Source organism: Elephas maximus, chromosome 4 (genome assembly GCF_024166365.1).
Source record: "Elephas maximus indicus isolate mEleMax1 chromosome 4, mEleMax1 primary haplotype, whole genome shotgun sequence".
In the NCBI taxonomy this organism is placed as follows: Eukaryota; Metazoa; Chordata; class Mammalia; order Proboscidea; family Elephantidae; genus Elephas; species Elephas maximus.
This window is the reverse complement of record NC_064822.1, coordinates 133,128,794-133,153,278: the sequence shown is the minus strand read 5'-3', so window position 1 is coordinate 133,153,278 and position 24,485 is coordinate 133,128,794. Positions and strand designations below refer to the sequence as shown.

Here is a 24,485-nt window from a genome sequence, read left to right as displayed (position 1 = left end):
AGAAGAAATGGAAGAAAGACTAAAATTGTGGTTAATGAAAACTGTTTTTAGCTCTTTCATCATTTTCTATTTAAAAGTAAGTAGGATTATTACGTTGTAATGAAGATTTATTCCAAAAATGGCTGTTCCCTCAATACGGGAGTAGAATTCCGTTAGTGTTTTCATGGCTTAGTAAGGTAGAATAAGCAAGGTAAGTGCCAGATTAATTGGTCTGGACTGTTTTAAAGAATGTTGTTAAATCATCATATAGTAGTAGGATATGTGTCATTTATTACTAGTAGTTGTATAATAGCAGTAGTGTTTGTGGCTACTTTAAATTATCAGGTATTGGTTGAGCATTTATTATATATAAGTCATTGCTAATGACTAAGTAAGTGATTGTCTTATGGATGGTGTCACAAAATAAACTGGTGGTTTACTTTTGATCTAGTGCTATTATCAGTGACAGTTTTCAGAATTTTGAGCTTCAAGAATAGAAGGATATTAAAGGCTAAAAGTAAAAGCTCTTTAATTGGAGGGAGTCAGGAGTTAGATTTGGACAAGAAATATTATAAATACTCATACTTAGCACTTTTAACAAGCACTTTGATAAACTTTTTGTAGAGGTAATTACTGCATTATTTGTACATTACTCTTTTTATCTGGTTAGGTTTTGCAAGTTTTTAGTTTGTTATAAAACAACACGCAAACACATCAAAACACTTGGACTCAGAGTTTCTAGTATTTAGCTATCATTAATTTATTCATGCTTAAAATTGATGTTATTGGATTCTTTTTAAATATTCTAAACATACTCTTGATGAAATAAAACTTAATTTTTTTCCTTTAGTTTCTTATTGTTTACAGAGGTCATCAAATGTTCAAGAGCTTGGCATTATTTTATAGAGGAATAGCTGATTACTTAGCTCAGTTAACTGTGAGAGATATCATTTATCTAAATAGTACTTGGTAGGTTCCATTCATATGTCTGGTAATTCAGTTATAAAATGTCAACCACGGTATACTTGTCATGTAAATCAAATTTCTCAAATCAAATGTGGTAGGCAAGTCCAATTAGACCACTATAATCTTTGATACTGTTTCCTAAAAGAGAACTGTCAGTTATTTTCTAATTTCTACCTGAGGAAGAGGCTAAGACAGAGTGCTTTGAAATTAAAAAACCTTGTTGTGTACTTAGTCTTCAGATCCTGACCTGAGGCGATCCTTAGATAAGCAGCCTACTGATAGTGGAGGAGGCATTTATCAATATGATAACTATGAAGAAGTTGCTATGGATACAGATAGTGAAACCAATTCTCCAGGTAAGAGCCAAAATGTGAAACATTTGTGTATTCATAATTATTAAATAGATAATAGTCACTTAGCTACCCAAACCATATAAAGAAATGTGTAATAAAAGTAAGATTTGGTAGTAGATTGTACAATTCTAGACATTATTTGGTTCTGTAAATACTTAAGGAACAGACCTCAAGTATGTAATGTTAACCTTTATTTCCAGGTATTCCTTTTTAGACAGGCTTAAGAAAATTGTTTAAACTTTAGTTAAACTTAACAATTTGTTTGATCTAAAAAATGAAGGTAGGGAGAGAAATGAGTACACTGCCCTTAAAAAAAAAAAAAAAAAAAAAACAACTTTGATCTCTTAAGTATCATTATATCCAAGACACTTTGTACTTTAGTTTAAAAAAAGGAAAAAAAAAGTGGTCTTTTAGTCTTCCTGTTTCCTTCCAGTGATGATAAATTATAGCAGTTTGGAGATTGAAAGTGATACCAGTGGCATCTCGGAAAAGGCTGACTAGAACGGACAGGGTTCTACTTAAATTACGTTGCACATCCCAGGATCTGGCTTTTATTTTTAAGAGCCAGAGACTTGCTTTTGTTGATGATCAGGAATGACTGGCTGTGAAAGAACTATTCTGTCATTAATTAAAACATGAGACTTACTTAAGCTGTTAACAGAATGCAGTTAGCATTGAGATGCATCATTTGTAACTGTTTCAGAGTTATTAAAATGTGAAAAAAAAGTGCATCTTATTGTGAGATACAGTATATAGTGCTTTTCCTTCCTGTTTCTTACGCTGCTTACATAGTTCCATTTCCTCACTTTCTTTGCTCCACATGAGGGGAGGGAGGAATGGAGTCACCACATCATTCTTCCTTTTGTTAGGCCGTTCTGGCAGAATCCTGGGGAATTGTGTTTTCATTCTTTAAAAAGTATGTTTGTAGCCTTTCCTGTTCTATTCTCTGCTGTCATCCTTAGATGAAAAGTGGAACAAAGTAGAGCATTTTGAGGGACTAACTGCTAGGTTAAGTGAATAACTTTGTGATGATATAAGGGCAATTTAAAGAAATGGAGGTGGTCTCATAGAGGTTAAAGATTTTATTAGAGTTTGGTACAATCTAAAGTGTATTCTACATAGATGTATTTACATTTCTTCAAACATACAATAGCATTTAATATTTTCTCTTTAAGTATTTCTCTTACAGTTTTGTTTTTTTTTTTTTTAACAGTTCCTTCACCAGTGCAACCACTGTTTTTTTCCGAATGTTCATTGGGGTATTTTTCTTCAGCATCATCTATTTCTTTGCCTCCACCACCTCAGGTTTCTGTAAGTCTGAACTGATGTGATTTCTAGGAAAATTTTTGTGTTGTCTTTTGTGTTTTATAATCTCTTACTTGTCTTTTCTACTTTGTTTTGGAAAGCCAGCATGTAATTAATGAATGATTAGTTTTAAGAGGGCTTTAAAAATCAGAATTGCTAACCAAAACTGAAAGCTATGAAATCTATTAAAATAAATAGTTGGTTATTTCTAGCAGGCTGTCCATTTGGTAGGGTTTTCAGAGATAATCTCATAGCTGCTTTCAGTACTTGGCATGTTTGCTTCTTTCTTCTGTTTTTGCTTCTCAGCTAATTGTTATTGTTGTTAGGTGCCCTCAAGTCAATTCTCAGCTAATAGTTTCTCAGAAAATTTAATCCAAAGCAGAATAGAATTATCTACTGTTTTGGAGATTTAAGGATGCTTTGAGATTTAGAATACTCCTGAAAATAAAGTCTTCTTTCTTCTTTTTTGATGAAGACAGTTATTTTTAACTTAAAGATCCAGCAAAAGGAAAACATTACCTGTGGAAGTTGATTTCTTCTTGCCTATTTTCCTCTTAGATGAACTACCAATCCCCCATTTAAAAAAAAAAGAGGGGAAGGAACTAACAGTAGCAGAGAATCATAAGGTAAAAGTGTTCAGGTTATTTCTAGGTTTGAGAGGACCTAGAGACCAAACTGAATATCTCTTCAATAGGTAAGAGGAAACGTTGCCGTTTCACAGCTCCTGGGTGGACATCTGGTGTCTTCCTAGGAAGCTTATGGTGAGAGTAATCTTAGAGCAGAGAGACAAGAGAGAGGAATGGAGATGTTTTCTTTTGGGTATGGAGAATGAGTGAGCTAAATGCCATGAGAAATATTGAGAGATGTTTGAAGCACAATCTATCCAAAATCAGAAATTTCTGTAAAATTAGTTTCCTTTACAGTTTTTTAAAAGCCTTATCACAAGGATTTAAAAGACTAGTGATGCTTCTTCTTGACACTTAGTTCTTAACGTTTTTACTTACATATTATATGTTCTTAATTTTCAATGGGTCTACTTGTTTCCAGGTATTTATCTAGAGGGAAAGACCATGTATAATTTGATTTCTGTATCCTCTAGAATGCTAAATGGGGATAAGACTGGGAAAAAGAGGTTTTATGGTTACCTTGAAGTTTTTTTTTTTTTTTGAAGTTCATAAATATAGCTGTTTCAAATTTTTTTTTAATTGCAAAATAATATCTTTTTCATGGTTGAAGATTGAATTCTGGTTAGTTTTGAGATTTCCAGTATTCTTAGTTCACGTCTGCTTACAGCTAAAATGATAACCTAAATTTTAACCTTTTTCTAATTTAATATTCCAGAGATAAGCATTTGGCATCTGTAAAATCTGCATTGTAATTATTATTTCTTTTTTAAAAAATAACTAGTCTCTGCCACCTTTGAGCCAGCCTTATGTGGAAGGCTTGTGTGTTTCTCTTGAACCTCTACCTCCTCCACCGCCTCTACCACCTCTCCCGCCAGAGGATCCAGAACAGCCTCCAAAACCACCTTTTGCAGATGAGGAAGAGGAGGAAGAAATGCTGCTTCGAGAAGAGCTACTTAAATCTCTAGCGAATAAAAGAGCTTTTAAGCCAGAGGTAATTTAGATTCTTTGACCTAAATTTGTGGCGCTCTGGAGCTTAGTTTTAGGGTAGCCCAGTTTTTCACTGCTTACTTAGGATTCATTGGGCTTTTCAGCAAAGAAGGGATAAGTCCTAATACTAAGTTGTTCAAGATTTTTAAAAGATTACAGAAATTTCATTTTATTTAAAAATGTTTTTTGTCTTTTTCTTATTTAGGAAACATCTAGTAATAGTGACCCACCTTCACCTCCAGTTCTGAACAATTCACAGCCTGTGCCAAGAAGCAATTTATCAATAGTCAGTATTAATACAGTATCCCAGCCTAGGATACAGAATCCAAAGTTTCACAGAGGACCTCGTCTTCCACGAACTGTGATCTCGGTAAAAACCAACAAAAATATTTAATGCTACTGTTATTTAAATAGCTTATGAGAAATTTGTTTGAAGTTTTGCTATCCTGTTCCTCCTCACACTCTAATATGTATGTTCATATATAATTATAAATATTTATAATTTTTTTTAATGATGAAATGAAAGCAGCCAGCTTCTTTATTTGAAAATTGTTATAAATGTTTTTATCACAGTATAAACATTGTGATAAATGTTTTTGGGGAAGCATTAGTCTCATCAGAATGCTGTATATACTTTTCTACTTCCTAAATTTTTTTCTGTAGAAATTAGTCCATTCAGATTTTCTGTCTTTTCTGGAGTCACTTTAGCAAGTTGTTTATTTTTGCTTTCTGCCTTTTTTGTTTTTACTTTGCTGATATTTTTCTAATCAATGAGTATACTGTAGTGGAATAACATATTTATGATGTTATCTGTGTTTAGGAGATTGAAATGACAGTTTCTCTCTACCTTGTTGTCTAATGGCTAGAAATATAATAAATGGACCAAAACCAAACTGAAATTTTGCCTGTGTTAAGAAAGCCAGCTGTGCCCACTTACACTTTATATGTAACCACAAAAAAACAAAAAAGTTTTGTTAATAATCATGTAGAAGTACTGTTTAAATGCTTTTGTTTTGTTGTAAAGGTATTACTTAATTTAAATGGCATGATGGTTATAGAAAGTCAGAGAAAACTTAGTGAGGAAAGTGATTATAGTAGTGTCTTGGAAGACTCTAAGAATATTTTATGTTTTTGGCATATAACTAGTATTGTTGGAGTGAGACTGAATCAATTACATAATATAACCAGAAGGAACCATAGACTGTCTGCTTGGACATTATCATTGTTACAAGTTGCAGTTCAGAGAAGTTAAGTGATTTACCCAAGGCCATGCAGTTAATTTGGGTAGAGTCAAGGAAAGAAAGGAGATACTTTTGGTCATTGAGAATAACAAATATATTATCTTTGCAGCTTCCAAAACATAAATCAGTTGTTGTAACACTAAATGATTCAGATGATAGTGAATCTGATGGAGAGGCTTCCAAGTCAACAAATAGTGTTTTCGGTGGATTAGAGTCCATGATTAAAGAAGCAAGACGGACTGCTGAGGTAAGAGCAATAGGTAAAAGGAAAGATGATTTGTTTGCAGTCTTCTATTTTCCCTGAAAATTAGGCTTTAAACATAGAGATTTTTCCTTCTTTTTTATGCTTTAAGTGAAAATTGACAATGCTAGTCAGTTTCTCATACAGAAGTTTATACACGCATTGTTAGGTGACCCTAGTTGCTCTCCCTGTAATGTGACAGCACACTGCTCCTCTCCACCCTGCATTTCCCTTGTCCATTCAACCAACTTCTGTCCCCTTCTGCCCTCTCATCTCGCCTCCGTATAGGAGCTGCCCACATAGTCTCATGTGTCTACTTGAGCTAAGAAGCACACTCCTCACCAGTATCATTTTGTCTTTGTCCACTCTAACCTTTGAAGAGTTGGCTTCAGGAATGGTTTTAGTTTTGTGCTAACAAAGAGTCCAGGGGCCATGTCTTTTGGGGTCCCTCCAGTCTCAGTCAGACCGTTAAGTCTGGTGTTTTTTTCTAGAATTTGAGTTCTGCATCCCACTTTTCTCCTGCTCCATCAGGGATTAAAGCGTAGAGATTTTAATACATGAAATGTGGAAATATTTTGTTTTTGTAGTGTTAGGATTATATACAATGAAGTATGTATAAATTTAACTAGTAAATATTCCCTTTTTGTGTTTACAGTTGACTAGTACCTTTTTCAAAATATAAAATTGGGTGGGTAATTGTCCTCTATGCTAAGAAAATTTGTTGTTATTTTGGAATTATGTTACCAGAAAATAGTTACTAAAGTGTATGATCTAAGTAGGACTTTTGTCCATATTCCTAGTGTATCAGTTATTATATATAATTTATTTCCGTATTTTTAAACTGTAGTTCTTGACTGCTTTGTGAATTGTGCAGTTTGGTAGCTCTTAACCAACATCTTAATTTTTTTTAATAGAAAAGGAAAACAATGATGAAGATAGATAAGTTATAGGTAGTCCCTGACTTAAAATGGGGTTCCATTCCGATGACTCTCTTGTAAGCCCATTCTGACTTACATCAAATATGTCATTTTTTTTTTTTTTTAGTTTTCATTATTATTGCCTTTTATTATCAGCATCTTCATAAATTTGGTCTTTGTCTTTGGGGGTTGGAAACATTACATATAAACTTATAAATACAATTTAGCATTGTATGTAGTACATATTACTAACGATAAAAAGATGTACTAAAAAACAGGCAGTTGTAAGTGTAGTTTGAAATAACTTGAATACATCATAGATTGGGGACTACCTGTATTTAGAAATAATATAAATGTGCACTGGGCTGTGGTGTAAAATATAAATATGTGGCATTATTGAAAGCTGTTGTTCTGGTTGACTTCAAATGTTTTCTAGCAAGCTTCAAAACCAAAAGTACCTCCAAAATCTGAAAAAGAAAATGATCCCATGCGAACACCAGAAGCTTTGCCCGAAGAAAAGAAAATTGAATATAGATTGTTAAAAGAAGAGATTGCCAAGTAAGTGGCATTTTATGTAATTAGCTTTAAAGGGATGTGCTATTTTCAAAACTTCTTTAGACTATATAAAATTTAATGGTATTGAGAAGTACGTGATGCAGGTTTATCCGAGATAGATGCAGAGTGAATGTTTTTATAACTCACCCAGGAGGGGGAGCCAGATGATCGTCTATAATCTTGAATGCAGTGAGATGTAAACAGCTTAGAAAAAGATAAAAGCACTCAAAGAGGAGCTACACTATCAACTTTGAATGCGTATTGGTCGTCATTTTTATTATTAGTTACTAAGATTCATATTTTTACATTATTTTATGAAATGGAATAAATTTTTATGAAGACATAATTTTAGTTTTTATTGGGTGGTGTAATGCATCTTTATTGATCATTTTAGCCGTGAGAAACAGCGTTTGATTAAATCAGATCAGCTGAGGACGAGTTCATCATCCCCGGCAAATTCTGATGTGGAAATTGATGGGATTGGCAGAATAGCAATGGTTACCAAGCAGGTTACAGATGCAGAAGCAAAACTTAAAAAACATAGGTGAGTGTCACCCTCTGAGTGAATACTGTTATGTGTCTAATTGTTCCTGCATAGTGGGATATAGTTTTGTAATGTATGTCATTATTAAACATACTATAAGATTATAAATTCTTTCTTATACTTGGTAGAACTATAGAAGTCTTACCATTTTTTACGTTATCATTTACATAAAGTAATAGGATTTTAAAGTAAAATACTAAGCAAAAATCGTGCCTGAAAAGGGGAGATGCCCCTTTCAGATTTATGCACGGTTTATCTATCGTTAAGACATTTGTAAGACTCCTCTTTTGAAACTTTCTTTAAGATTTCTGGCATTTTTTTTTAAATACTTTCATTGGAAGCATATTTTTTATTGTTAAAAGTGGCCTTAAATGTTGGAAATAATCATTAGTCTGGTGAATAATACGTCTGGTCATATTATGGTGTTATCATAAAGTGTGAATATCATGATCATACATGTCGTATATGTTTTCTAAAATTGTGTTGTTCAAAAGGGGTTTCAAAATGTTTGAGGTGCAGCTACATTTTGAGGATACACGTGAAGCCTCACAGAATGAACATGTTGAATGATTGAATTCATTTGAATGCACTAATATATATTTGGTAAAAATAATTACATCCTGATTCGTTAGAGATCTGAAAAATGTACTTCATAGATAAAAGATGATAATGACTGTAAATCATCAAAATTAACAATGAGAATACTCTGTTCAGAAGAGATTGAAATAAATTCCTTCAGTTTTTGTTTCTTTAATAACTTCTGTAACAAATGAAAAGTTAAAAAAAATAATTCTTAGTGTGTGTCTTTCTACTCCCATCCTTTCTATCACATATTCTCTGCTTTTATGATTCATTCTAGATATCATCAGTTATGACTGTTGAAATATGGTATCTTTATGGGAAAGATGACTCATTAAAAAAAAATTATTGTGGTAAACTATATATAAAATTTGTCATTGTAACCATTTATAAGTGTACCGTTAACTGGCATTAATTCACAGTGTTACACAACTATCAGCTCATCTATGTCCAAAATTTTTTCATTATCCCAAACAAAAACTTTGTATCCCTTAAGCAATAACTTCCCCTTCTCCCCTCCTCACAGCCCCTGTTAACCATTAATCGACTTTCTGTCTCTATGAATTTGCCTTTTCTAGATGTTTCCCATAAATGTAATCATATAATATTTGTCCTTTTTTTTTCTGGTTTATTTCACAGAGCATAATGGTTTCAAGGTTAATCCATTGTTGTAGCATATTTTAGAATTTTATTCCTTTTTATGGCCGACTAATACTCCTTTGTATGTATATACCGCATTTTTTTATCCATTCATTTGTTAAGGTACACTTGGGTAGTTTCTACCTTTTGGCTATTGTGAATAATGCTTCCACGAACATTGGTGTACAAGTGTCTGTTTGAGTCTTTGCTTCCAGTTCTTGTGGGTATATACCTAGGAGTGGAATTGCTGTATAATATGGTAGTTTTGTGTTTAACTTTTGAGGAAGTTTTCTTTTGTTTAACTATAATACTCAGTGGTTTAAAAGATGAAAATCTAAACTTTGTCCATGTATTTGTCTTTTTTGCCCATTTTTACTTCTTAGCTGCAAATATCTGTATATCTGTATGATAGCTTAGAAATTAGTCTTCCTTCTCTCCTTACCTGCTTTGCTTTGGATAAAATTAGTGAGGGATTTATAAGTTAATTGAATGTACTTGATTATAAGGCCAGATCTGGCTAAGATTGAACTTTTTTTCTGGTTGTGGAAAACATACAGGTAACAAGACATTTGCCATTTCAACCATCTTCACATGTATAATTCAGTGACATTAATTACAGCATTGTACATTTACAGTGAGTTTTTCAGCTGCAGCTTGTATTACTCAAGTTTAAATGATTTTTTTAAAAAGATCAGACCTATAGTTGTTTTCTTAAAATGTAAACAATGTCAGTTTGAATGCATGTGTGGTTGATGAAACGTAAGCATACCCATTTTGTTAAATTGCCACCTGCATATCATACTTTTTAAAAATAAGCTACTGACTACACAATTTTTTCTTACTTTGGTGGTGTCAGTTAGTAGTTTTTCTAACAAAGTTTGTTTTATCCCAATTAGGATTCTGTTGATGAAAGATGAATCAGTTTTAAAAAATCTCGTGCAGCAGGAAGCCAAGAAGAAAGAATCTGTTAGAAATGCTGAAACAAAGATTACAAAACTTACAGAGCAGCTTCAAGCAACTGAAAAAATTCTTAGTGTCAACAGAATGTTTTTGAAGAAGCTTCAGGAACAAGTAATTTTTTTTTTTTTTAATTAAAATAGTGTATTTTATATTTACTGCACATTTTTGGGTCCAATTTTATATAAAACAAAACCATAAACTAAAGCCTTCAGGATAAGTATATATTTTCATTGAGACATATATTGGAATATTTGCATTTTCAGTTGAATATTCTAATTAAAACTGCTGTTTTAAGAAGATACTTTCTCGCATAAGGTTTTCATTTACATTTTCAGAATAACCACTGTGTTTTCAGATTCACAAAGTTCAACAACGTGTTACAGTTAAGAAAGCTTTGACTCTAAAGTATGGAGAAGAGCTTGCTCGTGCGAAGGCAGTGGCTAGTAAAGAAATAGGAAAACGTAAGCTGGAACAAGATCGCCTTGGAGTAAGTTGCTTGTACAGCTATTTTATTTTTGGAAAACAAATTTTTATGATACTTTTGAGGGTGAGAGGTGTATAAAATAACTCAAAGTTTTCCTTGTAAATTCAAAGAGAAGATCGAAGCTTTGTTTTTAAAAGACATCCACAGTAAAAAAAATTTTTTTTTGCGTAACTGTTTTGTTTTGGAAACCCTGGTGGCGTAGTGGTTAAGTGCCACGGCTGCTAACCAAAGGGTCGGCAGTTTGAATCCGCCAGGCACTCCTTGGAAACTCTATGGGGCGGTTCAACACTGTCCTGTAGGGTCGCTATGCATCGGAATCGACCTGACAGCTCTGGGTTAGGTTTGGTTTTGGTTTTGTTTTTTGGGTAGGTCATAGATTAACCAGCAAGACTATTGGAGGCTTACGTTAAACTGTTTTATTCTGCTTACTGATTGAGTTTTGTAATGTCGTAATTTTATTATAGAGATGGCACAAATACCAGAAATTGTTTATAAAATCATAATGATGTAAAATACTTATATTATTTTCATCCTCCAGCCAAACAAAATGATGAGACTGGACAACTCTCCAATTTCAAGCCCAAGAAAGCATTCAGCAGAACTAATTGCTATGGAAAAAAGACGATTACAAAAGCTGGAATATGAGTACGCCCTGAAAATTCAGAAATTAAAAGAAGCCCGTGCCCTTAAAGCAAAGGAACAACAAAATACTGCCATAGTTGTGGAAGAGGAATCTGAATTTTCTTTACCTCAACCCTCACTTCATGATCTGACGCAAGATAAATTAACCCTGGACACTGAGGAAAATGATGTTGATGATGAAATTTTGTCTGGTACAAACAGAGAACGAAGAAGATCTTTCTTAGAATCCAATTCTTTTACTAAACCTAACCTTAAACACACTGACACACCTAACAAAGAATGCATAAACAAACCTACTAAAAATACTTCAGAAAAACCAGAACTTTTTCTAGGGTTAAAAATTGGTGAATTGCAAAAATTATATTCAAAAGCTGACAGCCTAAAACAATTGATTTTAAAAACTACCACAGGCATTACAGAAAAGGTTTTCCATGGTCAGGTAATCAAACATTTCATACTTTTTTACAAAATCTGCAATTCACCTTAGTCTTATTTGCCCTATGAAATTATTGTTTTGTTTTGCAGGAGATTTCTGTGGATGTGGATTTTGTCACAGCACAGAGTAAAACAACAGAGGTGAAGCCATGTCCTTTTAGACCCTACCATAGCCCTCTTCTAGTTTTTAAATCCTACAGGTATAAAAGAAAGATTAAATAAGCTTGAATTTCAGGATTGCTGCTTGGTTTTTAACAATACAGCCTTAAGTATTTGATGAAAAAAAAAAAAAGTTGAATCATAGTCACTAAAAAACAGACTTATCTTTTTAAGGAAAATAAAAATTGTCTGTCTGAGGAGCCCTGGTGGCACAGCGGTTAAAGTGCTCAGCTGCTAACCAAAAGGTCAGCAGTTCAAACTCACCAGCCACTCCGAGGGAGAAAGATGTGACAGTCCACTTCCATAAAGGAAACCCTACGAGGCAGTTAAACTTTGTCCTGTGGGGTCACTATGAGTTGAATCAACGGCAATGGGTTTGGTTTTTTTGGGCTGTTGCTCGACTTGAACTATATCAGGAAGTGAGGTTAAGCTCACACTTAGGTTTTTTAGTTCTTATTAAATTTCCATTTCTGGCTATGGATGGAAATGTGAAGTCTGGAATGCTGTGTGTTTCCATGATTTTAGGAAAAATAACGAGTCTTTTGAGATTTTTTTTTTTTTTTACTATTACCAGGGCCAAGGAGTGCATCAGCCACCTTCATAAAACTTGGACTTTCTCAGATGATTAACTTTGTGGGAGATAGTCTTTTTTTTCTTTTTTTAAATTTGTAGAACTTGTGAGGCTGCATAGTGGGTGTGATTTAGTCATAAAATTGTGAAGCACTTCTCAGATAGTGTAGACTTTTTCCCTGGCTTTTTGTGTTGCTGGTAATGTGTGTTGTTGAGTTAGGTGTATGCCGTATACAACAGAATGAAACACTGCCCGGCCCTATACCATCCTCATAGTCATTACTGTGTTTGAGCCCATTGTTGCAGCCGGTGTGTCAATCCATCTCATTTAGAGTCTTTCCCTTTTTCTGTGTCCCTCTACTTTACCAAACATTATGTCCTTCTCCAGGGTTTGATCCGAAATGATAACATGTCCAAAGTATGTGAGATGAAGTCTTGCTGTCCTCACTTACAAGGAGCATTCTGGCTGTACTTCCTCCAAGACAGATTTGTCATTTTTCTGGCAGTCTGTAGCATACTCAGTATTCTTCACCAACATCATAATTCAAAGATGTCAGTTCTTCGGTCTTCCTTATTCGTTGTCCAGCTTCTGCACGCATATGAAGGGATTGAAAATACCATGGCTTGAATCAGGTGCACCTTAGTCCTCAAAGTGACATCTTTGCTTTTTAACACTTCAAAGAGATCTTTTGCAGCAGATTTGCCCAGTGCAATATGTCATTTGATGTCTCGACTGCTGCTTCCGTGGACACTGATTGTGGATCCAAGTAAAATGAAATCCTTGACAACTTCTGTCTTTTCTCTGTTTATAATAATGTTACTTATTGGTCCAGTTGAGAGGATTTTTGTTTTCTTTATGCTGAGGTGTAGTCCATACTAAAGGCTGTGGTCTTTGATCTTCATCGGTAAGTGCTTCAAGTCCTCTTCACTTTCAGCAGGGAAGGTTGTGTTATCTGCATAATGCAGGTTGTTAATGAGTCTTCCTCCAATCCTGATGCCCCCTTCTTCTTCATATTGTCTAGCTTCTCCAATTATTTGCTCAGCATACAGATTAAATAAGTATGGTGAAAGGAAACAACACTGACACACACACCTTTCCTGACTTTAAACCACTGAATATATCCTTGTTTGGTTCGAACGACTGCCTCTTGGTGTATGTACACGTTCGTGTGAGCACAGTTTTGTGTTCTGGAATTCCCATTCCTGATGTTTTCCATAATTGTTATGATCCACACAGCGAATGCCTTTTCATAGGCAACAAAACACAGGTAAATATCTTTCTGCTATTCCCTGCTTCCAGCCAAAATTCACCTGACATCAGCAATGATATCCCCCATTCCATGCCCCCTTCTGAATCTGGCTGGAATTTCTGGCAGTCACTGTCAATGTACTGCTGCAACCGTTTTTGAATTATCTTCAGCATACGTTTACTTGCATGTGGTATTAATGATATTGTTTGATAATTTCTGCATTCTGTTGGATCACCTCCCTTTGGAATGGGTGCGTATGTGGATCTCTTCCAGTGGATTCGCCAGGTAGCTGTCTTCCACATTTCTTGGCACTGATGATTGAGCAATTCCAGTGTTGCATCCATTTGTTGAAACATCTCAATTGATACTCCATCAATTCCTGGAGCCTTGTTTTGCACCAGTGCAGTCGTATTTTGAGTCGACCCCTTCCCTTTAGTACCATTGGTTCTTGATCATGTGCTATCTCCTGAAATGGTTGTATGTCGACCAAATCTTTTTGGCACAGTAACTCTGTGTATTCCTTCCATCTTTTCTTGTGCTTCCTGCGTCGTTCAGTATTTTGCCTGTAGAATCCTTCAGTATTGAAACTCTAGGCTTGAGTTTTTTCTTCAGTTCTTTCAACTTGAGAAATGCCACGTGCATTCTTCCTTTTTGGTTTTCTAACAGCAGGTCTTTGCACATTTCATTGTAATATTTTACTTTGTCTTTTTGAACCTCCCTTTAAAATTTTCTGTACAACTCTTTTACTTTCTCTTTTTTTTTTAATTTTACTGTACTTCAAGTGAAAGTTTATAAACCAAGTCAGTCTCTCATACAAAAACTTATATACACCTTGCTATATACTCTAATTGTTCTCCCTGTAATGAGACAACACACTCCATCCCCCCACTTTATTTTCGTGTCCATTCAGCCAGCTTACGCCCCCCTCTGTCCTCTCATCTCTTCTTCAGACAGGAGCTGCCCACATAGTCTCATGTGTTTACTTGATCCAAGGAGCTCACTCTTCACCAGTATCATTTTCTATCCCTTGGTCCAGTCCAATCCCTGTCTGAAGAGTTGGCTTTGGGAATGGTTCCTGTCTTGGGCTAACAGAAGGTCTGGGGACCATGACCTCTGGGGTTCTTCTAGTCTCAGTCGGACCATTAAGTCTGGTCTTTTTACAAGAATTTGGGGTCTGCATCCTGCTGCTCTCCTGGCTCCCTCAGGGGTTCTCTGTTTTGTTCCCTGTCAGGGCAGTCATTGGTTTTAGCCGGGCACCATCTAGTTTTTCTGTTCTCAGGCTGATGTAGTCTCTGGTTTATGTGGCCCTTTCTGTCTCTTGGGCTCATAATTACCTTGTGTCTTTGGTGTTCTTCATTATTCCTTGCTCCAGGTGGGTTGAGACCAATTGATGCATCTTAGATGGCTGCTTGCTAGCGTTTAAGACCATAGACGCCACTCTCGAAAGTGGGATGCAGAATGTTTTCTTAATAGATTTTATTATGCCAGTTGACCTAGATGTACCCTGAAATCATGGTCCCTAAACCCCTACCCCTGCTATGCGGCCTTTGAAGCATTCAGTTTATTCAGGAAACTTCTTTGCTTTTGGTTTAGTCCAGTTGTGCTGACCTCCTGTACTGGGTGTTGTCTTTCCCTTCACCTAAAATAGTTCTTATCTGCTATCTAATTAGTGAAAACCCCTCTCCCTCCCTTCTTCCCTCCCCACTCTCGTAACCAGAAAAGAATATTTTCTTCTCTGTTTAAACTATTTTTCGAGTTCTTATAATAGTGGTCTCCCACAATATTTGCCCTTTTGCAACTAATTTTACTCAGCATAATGCCTTCCAGATTCCTCCATGTTATGAAGTTTCACGGATTCATCATTTTTCTATATTGATGTATTCCATTGTATACCATTATTTATCTATTCATCCATTGATGGGCATCTTGGTTGCTTCCATCTTTTTGCTGTTTTATACAGTGCTGCAGTGAAAATGGATGTGCATACATCTGTTCGTGCAAAGGCTCATATTCCTCTAGGATATATTCCAAGGAGTGGGATTGCTGGATTGTATGGTAGTTCTATTTCTAGCTTTTTAAGGAAGCACCAAATTGATTTCCAAAGTGGTTGTATCATTTTACATTCCCACCAGCAGTGTATAAGTGTTCCAGTCTCTCCACAACTTCTCCAACATTTACTATTTTGTATTTTTTTGGATTAATGCCAGCCTTGTTGGGTGAGATGGAATCTCATTGTAGTTTTGATTTGCATTTCTGTAATGGCTAATGATCATGGGCATTTCCTCATGTATCTGTTAGCTACCTGAATGTCTTTTTTAGCGAAGTGTCTGTTTATATTCTTTGCCCATTTTTTAATTGGGTTATGTGTCTTTTTGTAGTTGAGGTTTTGCAGTATCATGTAGATTTTAGAGCTCAGACGCTGATTGGAAACGTCGTAGCCAACAACTTGTTTCCCAGTCTGTAGGTAATGTTTTTACTCTTTTGTCGAAGTCTTTGGATGAGCATAGGTTTTACTTCATCATTTCTTGTCTTTGCTTTAGCTACTGTACATTCGAGAACAAGTTTCGTTGTCTCTTCTGACATCCATTTTGGTCTTTTTAGTGACTTTTATTTTCTTAATGTATGATGTCCTTGATGTCATCTCATGACTCCTCTGTTTTTTGGTCGTGTTCAATGCGTCAAATCAGTTCTTGGTATGGTCTCTAAATTCAGGTGAGATGTACTCAAAGTTATACTTTGTCTCTCACGGACTTGTTAAAATTTTCTTCAACTTCATCTTGAACTTGAATATGAGTAGTTGATGGTCTCTTCCATTGGCGCCTGGCCGTGTCCTGACTGGTGATACTGAGCTTCTTCATTTTCTCTTTCAACAGATGTAGTCAGTTTGATTCCCATGTATTCCATCTTTAAAGTCACCGTTTATGTTGTTGCAAAAAAGGTATTCCTATAAATTGATCATTGGTGTTCCAAAATTCTGTCATTTGATCTTCTGTGTTTTTGTCACCAAGGCCATATTTTCCAACTACTGATCCTTCTTTGTTTCCAACTTTTGCATTCCAATCAGCAGTAATTATTGATGCATCTCGACTGCATATTTGATCACATTCAAACTGCAGAAGTTGGTAAAGATCTTCAATTTCTTCATGTTTGGCATTAGTGATTGGTGCGTAAATTTGAAGAATGGTCCTATTAATCGGTCTTCGTTGTAGGCGTAAGGCTATTATCCTATCACTGACGATGTTGTGCTTCATGATGGAAGTTGAAATATTCTTTTTGACAGTGAATGTGATGTCGTTCCCTCTTCCGTTTGTCATTCCCGGCATAGCAGACCATATATTTGTCCTATTGAAGATGGCCAATACCAGTCCATTTCAGCTCAAGCCTTCCATTTCGTTTTCTACAACTTCTAGTTTTTCTGCTTTCATACTTCATACATTCCATGTTCTGATTATTAATGGATGTTTGCAGCTGTTTCTTCTCATTTTAAGTTGTGCCGCATCAGCAAGTGAAGGTCCCAGAAGCTTTACTCCATCCGTGTCATTAAGGCAGACACTACTTTGAGGAGTCAGCTCTTCCCCGGTTGTATTTTGAGTACCTTCCAACCTGAGGGGCTCATCTTCCAGCACTGTATCAGACAACGTTCCACTGCTATTCATAAGCTTTTCACTGGCAAGTTGTTTTTCAAGTAGATTGCCAGGTCCTTCTTCCTGGTTTATCTTAGTCTCGAAACTCTGCTGAAACTTGTCCACCACTGGTGATCCCGCTGGTATTTGAAATACCAGTGGCGTAGCTTCCAGCAGCATAGCAACGCACAAGCTACCACAGTATGTCAGACTGACAGATAAGCTGTGGGATAAGGTATACAAGAATTAAAGAAAAAGAAAACAAAAAAACTATTTCCACATGACGACATTCTATATAATTGTTGGTAGTATGTACAAGAATTATATATAGTATTTTGTTACATAATGGAAAAACACCACTTTGTTTTCTATTTCAAATGTTGTATTGTCTGAGTGTTTAAGTGTCTTGTCCCTACTAATTGATATTCTAGCAATTTTCTAGAGTTAACTTTTGTTATTAAGTGTAGACATTTTAACTGAGAATCAGATACTCTTAGCTTTCTGAGGTGTGTTTATGGACTGTAATGTGCCTATCCACGTCTGCTCTCCGTAGATTCAGTCCTTATTACCGAACCAAGGAGAAACTTCCCCTGAGCTCAGTATCGTACAGTAACATGATTGAACCAGATCAGTGTTTCTGCCGCTTTGATTTAACAGGAACATGTAATGATGACGATTGTCAGTGGTGAGTAGTGTTTGTGAACATTTTATAATTTAAAAGGCAGTCTTGGTTGGTTACCTTTGACATGTAAATGATTATCTTTTCTGCATTGTTATTTTATTTTAGGCAGCATTCACAAGACTATACGCTTAGCCGAAAGCAGCTCTTCCAGGACATTCTGTCATATAATCTATCTTTGATTGGTTGTTCAGAGGCGAGCACTGATGAAGAAATTGCTGCTGCAGCAGGTTTTTAAAGACCTCTTATTCTTTCTCATATGAAAATTCGAATTTAGGGAATTTAACAATTCCCAATTCAGTTGTGTGTATCTTTAAATACCTATTATAATCCAACACATTCACTTATGGCACTTTATCTAGATCAGTTCAGTACAGTAGCCACTAGCCACATGTTGTAATTTAAGTTTAAATTAATTGGAATTAAATAAAATTTAATGTTACTTCCTCAGCCACACTAGCCATATTTCAAGTGCTCAGTAGCCACGTGTGGCTAGTGCTTACCAACAAGACAGCTCAGATGTAAGATATTTCCATCTTTGCAGAAAGCCCTTTGGACAGAGCTCATTTAGATAGTTTGATTTATTTAGAGGAAAATACTAACTTATTTCCATAGAAGTTTTACTAATGATTTTAATACTGCTGAAAGCATAGATTAGTATCTGACATTGTGGGCAAATATTGTTAAACTTTTTTCTAGGTTTGGTGCCAAATATTAAACCTTAAACTACAGATCTTTTGGAAGTAAGGGAATTAGCACACCCCGAATGATTGAGTGTGATATCACTGAATTTACTTAATCATTCCTAATTTCGAACTTTAACTTTTACATGTTTAGTTTATTTCAGAAGATGCTTTTTGTCAGCCCAAATTGGGTGCATAATATGGCAGGATTTCTCAGAGTAAAGACAATGAAGGCGTTGCCCTCTAGAAGGCCATGGGTGCTTTTGACTAATACCACACAGTTTTAATTCTTAAACTATTCTTTACTTTATACCCTTTAATTAGCCCAGCCTCTGTAATGTATGTCTTTTATACTTTTTATGAAGATGGCATTGCTCCTATTTCAGAAAAATACGTTGAGAAACTCTTTGGAGTAAACAAAGATCGAATGTCAATGGACCAGATGGCTGTTCTCCTTGTTAGCAATGTCAATGAAAGTAAAGGTCATAGTAAGTATATATGTATACACTTCTCTAAAAAGAAACTTGTAGTTTCTTTATGACAGCCAACTTTTTGGCATTATGTTCTCAATATAACATTCTAACAGAGTAATTGCAGTGCTTTTTAAGTAGTATGTGAGTAGCCTTCAAAACTATAAAATGCTAGTTTTATCAACTAACATATTTTGCCTATGTTAGCACCTCCATTTACAACCTACAAAGATAAAAGAAAGTGGAAGCCAAAGTTTTGGAGAAAACCTATTTCAGAGAATAGCTTCAGTAGTGATGAGGAACAGTCTACTGGACCAATTAAGTATGGTAAGAGGTTTTGTAATTTAAGATGCAGAATTTTTAAGTTGTGAAGTTCCATCTTTGTTTAACACTTTGCTAATCTCTTGGTGTATTTTCTAGCCTAGTTTTCGTATTTATTTATTTTAGGCAATGTAGTTTTCATTGAGTAGGACTGCCCTTTATGTTGCAAAGTGTTTTGTATTCATGGCCCCTACCCGATAAATGCAAGGCCCACTCCATAGTAAATGTGATTGCTCAAGCTTTGTCAGACATAGGACCTGAGTGGGCAAAGGGGAGCAGCGCTGCCTCCATTTGAGAACCACTGCCTGGCCCATGTGTTTTTTGAAGGCAGATGCTCTCTTTCTTTTAATTTGTGAGTCTGTGTTTCCTGGCATATAGTAGGATCACAGAATGAATGAATAAATGAATGAGCAAGGTAACGTATGTATGAATACTTGATTGTGGAGTGCACCTTACATTCTAATCTCATGCTTACATAATTATTTACTATTTGTGGATTAGCAAGTACCCAAGAGACGAATACTTGCTTGTGCTTGTTTACATTAATGTAAAAATTTTTTTCTAGTTTAAATCTGGTGGAATAAATCAATAAAACTTAAGTCTTCAAAAATTGTAACTTGGTCTGACAATTTAATGAATATGAATTTTCAGGTTTGTCACTTACCCTTAAAGTGGCGACATCATACTTCCTGGTTGTCCAGGGCAGTCCTAGTTTAAAACCGTTATCCTGATGTAATTTTTAATAGCACCCTTTTTACTCTCAGACTGTTCTGGTTTGGACAGTAAATTACATGGTTGCTGTGCCTTAAAGCTGTGAGCTATTACATGCTAACAGAATCCTTAGGTTTTGAGATCATTTTAAAGGCGAGGGCTAATTATTATTTCCTGTGTCTGCGGATTAGAGAAAGTGTGACGCTAATGATATTTTTCCTTATAGCCTTCCGTCCAGAGAATCAAGTAAATGTTCCAGCTTTGGATACAGTTGTCACTCCAGATGATGTCAGATACTTTACAAATGAGACTGATGACATTGCTAACTTAGAAGCAAGCGTGCTTGAAAATCCTTCTCATGTACAACTTTGGCTCAAGCTTGCGTACAAGTACTTGAATCAAAATGAGGGGTAGGTCAGCTTCTTCTAATCTTTGTGTGAACTGTTGCACATTTATATTTTTATGTTTGAGGTTTATTTCACCTATGGTAGTCAGGTTTCCTTCCTAGTAACAAAGGAGGCTTTGTTTTGTTTGTTTTTTTTTTAACAAAGCTAAAAGCATTTTATTGTTTAAAAGCTATTAGAAAAACCTTAAGATTAGATCTTGAGTCATGTGCATGGTGCAGTGTATGAGTAATGAATATACTAAAGTTTTTAACTCTGGTAGGTTTTATTTCAAAGTAGAAGTTAAAACAGTGAACTCTGGAAGATGTATAGATTACTTTTTTTTTAAATCGAATAGTTATAGTCTTATAATTATGATAAAATAATAGTGGAGCAGGTTAAATTTCATGTTAATTTTCAATTGGAAATTTAAAACTTGTAAAAAAAAATAAGTACCTTGAAATTCTGTTCAATTGATTTTTTGTGTGTGTTATAGTATATGTATTCAAATTAGGTAAATAGTAACTTGTTTCACAGTCTGTAGCTCCTGTTGTACAATTGTATTTTTAACTCTTAAATCAATGATTCTACTTTTTGATAGTAGAGATAAGCCAGGAATAATCTTTTTAGTATCATAATTTTATTGTTATCATAATTTAAGTGGTTTGTTTTTTTAAGGCTACCCTGATATGTCTATCTTAAAATTTAGTATAAAAGCTTTTTTAATAAGACAGCACTGCAGATTGCAATGTATCACACATGCCTGAATATGGTGCTTATTTAGCTTTCTTTGTATGTCATGTCCATGTTAATGGGATAAGTTACAGTGTTTTCTTTTCTGACTCATTTACTGAATGAGGGCCAAAAGAACTGTACTTTATTTTATGAACAGGATCATGAGAGAGAATTATCTTCTCTAAGAGATAGCAAGTCCTGACTTGAAAAGAACTATTATATTGAAAGCTTTTGATATTCTGTACTGGCAGTAGCTGGCCTTGAGAAAGAGTTGTTTAACTTTTCCTGGACCAGTGTAAATCATAAAAGGTATTGCTGAATATGGACGTAAAGCATATTTGAAGTTGATAATCTAGTGTGTTTTATAACACTGTGTTTTTATCTGAGGTAAATGCTCATTGAACATTCACTTAAGAAAAATTGTGGAGTCTGTGGGAAATCGGGACCTTTTTTGGACAGATGTAATTTAAAATGCTAATTTGTTACCCTTTGTCGTAGGTGATCCTAGCTTTTTGAAAAGTTCCAATTGAAAATGAATTAAATAAAATTGACCAAGTATATCAAACCTACTTAAAAGTATTTTTTAAAAAGTGTTACTGCCTTTTCTTTAAACATGTAGGCAATGTTCAGAATCCTTGGATTCTGCTTTAAATGTTCTGGCCCGAGCATTGGAAAACAACAAAGACAATCCAGAAATTTGGTGCCATTACCTCAGGTTGTTCTCAAAAAGAGGAACCAAGGAGGAAGTCCAAGAAATGTGTGAAACAGCTGTTGAATATGCTCCCGATTATCAAAGTTTTTGGACTGTGAGTAGAAAAGACAATATAGTTCTGTGTGTGTGTGTTCATAATTCTTTGGGTCATCTTAAGTACAGAAATGTAGCTTAATAGATCATATGTTTTATCTGTCTTTGTCTACCTGTCTATCTCCTACTTTCAGTTTCCAGTAACCTTACAGCCACTCCCTCTGGGTCAAGTTTAACTAAGCAAGGAAAAAAAATTTTCAAAAGAGGCTTTTTTTTTTTGTTAACTTTATTGTTAAAGAAAAAAAATGCAAAATGATTAAACATTTTGCACCTACCTAAAGCAGTTTTAGTTTGGGCAAAATTAAGTGTATTTTTTCCAACCAAACCCTTTGCCGTTGAGTTAATTCCGACTCATAGCCACGCTATAGGACAGAATAAAACTGCCCCATAGTTTCCAAGGAGCACCTGGTAGATTTGAACTGCCAACCTTTTGGTTAGCAGCTGTATCTCTTAACTGCCGTGCCACCAGGGTTTCCATTTTTGCAAAGCACCTAAAAAAAATTTTTTTTTTCAATTTGTTATGCTTGGGTAAAATTTTTATGAACGTCAGGAAATATTCTGGCCTTTTTAATATCTGTACTCATTGCTTATGGAAAGGATCCTAACCTGTAATTCATACTAACACCAAACTTTGCCAGGATATGAAGATTTGGTGAAAGGATAGATTTTTCATCTTTTTCAAAGAGAATGAGATGTTTCCTTCCCAGACTTATAATTGATCCACTTATAAAATAAAACAAGTATTCATTAATGTATGAACTTATACTGCCTGAACACAGGAACCATTAGATTCAGATACATTTTTAGATACATCTACTGCACTCAGCTTTATCATTTACTTGCTAATTGAAACTTAGAACCAAATAGATTTGGATAAATGAATGAACTTGTTTCTCTCTCATTCTCTGAACTCAGTACTGATTAGATTTGGACAGTGAAGGATATTTGTTTTTTGACCTGGAGCCTTGTGTTCAGAAGGTGTATTTAACTAAAGTTAATGCTGTTAATGGCAATGAGATTTTACAGGACATGGATATTCAGGTCTGTTTCTTCTTAAAGTTATTGCGTCTTTAAAGGGACTCAGTATCTGGATTAATTCTTTTTAATTGCCTGTTTTGCCATGCCTTTCTAATATAAATGCTGTTCTCATACTTGTTGTACAGACACACACCTAAGCAATGCAAATTTTATGTAACCATAAACATGTGGACTTGTGGCTATCCATTGTGGTCTTGCTGCCACTTGCGTATTTATTCAGGGAGCGAAGATAGAGATACACCTGTATTTTTTTAGTTTTAATCAGATTCTACTCTTCAACATGTGTTAGAGGGAGAAATCTAGATGGTAGTACTAGAAGATTAGTTCTTTTTTTTTTTTAATTATTCCTTTTGTAGAAATTGAAAATTAAATACGAGAGTTTCTTAATGACATGGGAAAGATCTGTAGTTTTATGATTTATTCTTATAAAAAGGACTAATGCTATGAAATCTCTTTGGACAGTTTCTGCATCTAGAAAGCACCTTTGAAGAAAAGGATTACGTATGTGAGAGGATGATGGAGTTTCTGATGGGAGCAGCCAAACAGGAAACATCAGATATTCTGTCCTTTCAGCTTTTAGAGGCTCTTTTGTTCAGAGTTCAGCTAAACATATTTACTGGAAGATGCCAAAATGCACTTGCAATTTTACAGGTAAACATTTATTGTATTAATAAATGCGTCTTGTGAAGAATTTTAAATCACAGGTAGAATTATTTAATGGTAAGAGCACAGTCTTTGGATTTGAATCCTTGCCTTGCCACTAGTAAGTTGTATGATGTTGGGCAAGTTCACGACTTTCTTTCCTCATTCGCTTCATGAGGATGGTATCTTTTTTAGAGTTTTTATGAGGTTAAATGAAAAATAATGTTTGTCACATACTCACCACATAAACTTCAAGATCCAAACCTTAACGAAAAAATTGGTACATAGTGAAAATCTTCTGTATGTTTCTTGTTTTTGTACTGTTCTGTCTTCTTATCTCATTAGATTTTAAGTATTGGGATACTTAAAATGTACAGATAAATTAATCTTTTTTCATTAATTATGTTATAAAACTTCAGTAAAAATTTTTTCCCTTAAAAAAAAAAAGCTACCAACTAATATTTAAGAACCACTCCAAAGAAATATAACACTTTTGTTCTCCCTTGCTTTTGTAGGTGAATCTTATTTTGAATAGGAATCATTATTTTTAAAAACACTTTCAGATTATTTTTTCATTTTACCTAGAATGCTTTGAAATCCGCTAATGATAGAATAGTAGCTGAATACCTTAAAACAAGTGATCGATGTTTGGCATGGCTAGCCTACATACATCTTATCGAATTCAGCATTCTTCCTCCAAAATTGTATGATCCATCTAATGCCAATCCTTCAAGAATTGTTAACACAGAACCGTTTGTAATGCCGTGGCGTGCAGTTCAAGATGTAAAGACTAATCCTGACATGTTGTTAGCGGTTTTTGAAGGTACGTATAAATGGTTATGAATGATTTGGAACATTGACTTACTTAACTTATGACTCTTTGTAATTAAGTGGAATAAATTTATATCTATATATTGCAGTTTGTAGTTTCATAACTTGTTATGTAAATGCTTTAAAGATTAA

At 34.8% G+C, this 24,485-nt stretch overlaps 1 protein-coding gene across 2 annotated transcripts in view; it reads left to right on the top strand.

Annotated features, from left to right (window-relative positions):
* ZFC3H1 (zinc finger C3H1-type containing) overlaps positions 1-24,485 on the top strand; it is a 63,302-nt gene that overhangs the window by 25,174 nt on the left and 13,643 nt on the right. The window contains exons 6-24 of one of the 2 annotated variants that reach the window (XM_049883898.1): positions 1,178-1,301; positions 2,512-2,609; positions 4,011-4,220; positions 4,422-4,586; positions 5,567-5,704; positions 7,052-7,173; positions 7,565-7,714; positions 9,829-10,003; positions 10,248-10,379; positions 10,915-11,457; positions 11,544-11,653; positions 17,609-17,740; positions 17,843-17,964; positions 18,804-18,905; positions 19,095-19,214; positions 20,146-20,329; positions 21,657-21,843; positions 23,343-23,531; positions 24,108-24,345. In XM_049883898.1, coding sequence (XP_049739855.1) covers positions 1,178-1,301; positions 2,512-2,609; positions 4,011-4,220; positions 4,422-4,586; positions 5,567-5,704; positions 7,052-7,173; positions 7,565-7,714; positions 9,829-10,003; positions 10,248-10,379; positions 10,915-11,457; positions 11,544-11,653; positions 17,609-17,740; positions 17,843-17,964; positions 18,804-18,905; positions 19,095-19,214; positions 20,146-20,329; positions 21,657-21,843; positions 23,343-23,531; positions 24,108-24,345 — 3,241 coding nt within the window. Of the gene's footprint in view, positions 1-1,177; positions 1,302-2,511; positions 2,610-4,010; positions 4,221-4,421; positions 4,587-5,566; positions 5,705-7,051; positions 7,174-7,564; positions 7,715-9,828; positions 10,004-10,247; positions 10,380-10,914; positions 11,458-11,543; positions 11,654-17,608; positions 17,741-17,842; positions 17,965-18,782; positions 18,906-19,094; positions 19,215-20,145; positions 20,330-21,656; positions 21,844-23,342; positions 23,532-24,107; positions 24,346-24,485 lie in introns of both variants that reach the window. The other variant, XM_049883897.1, reaches the window with a different exon arrangement.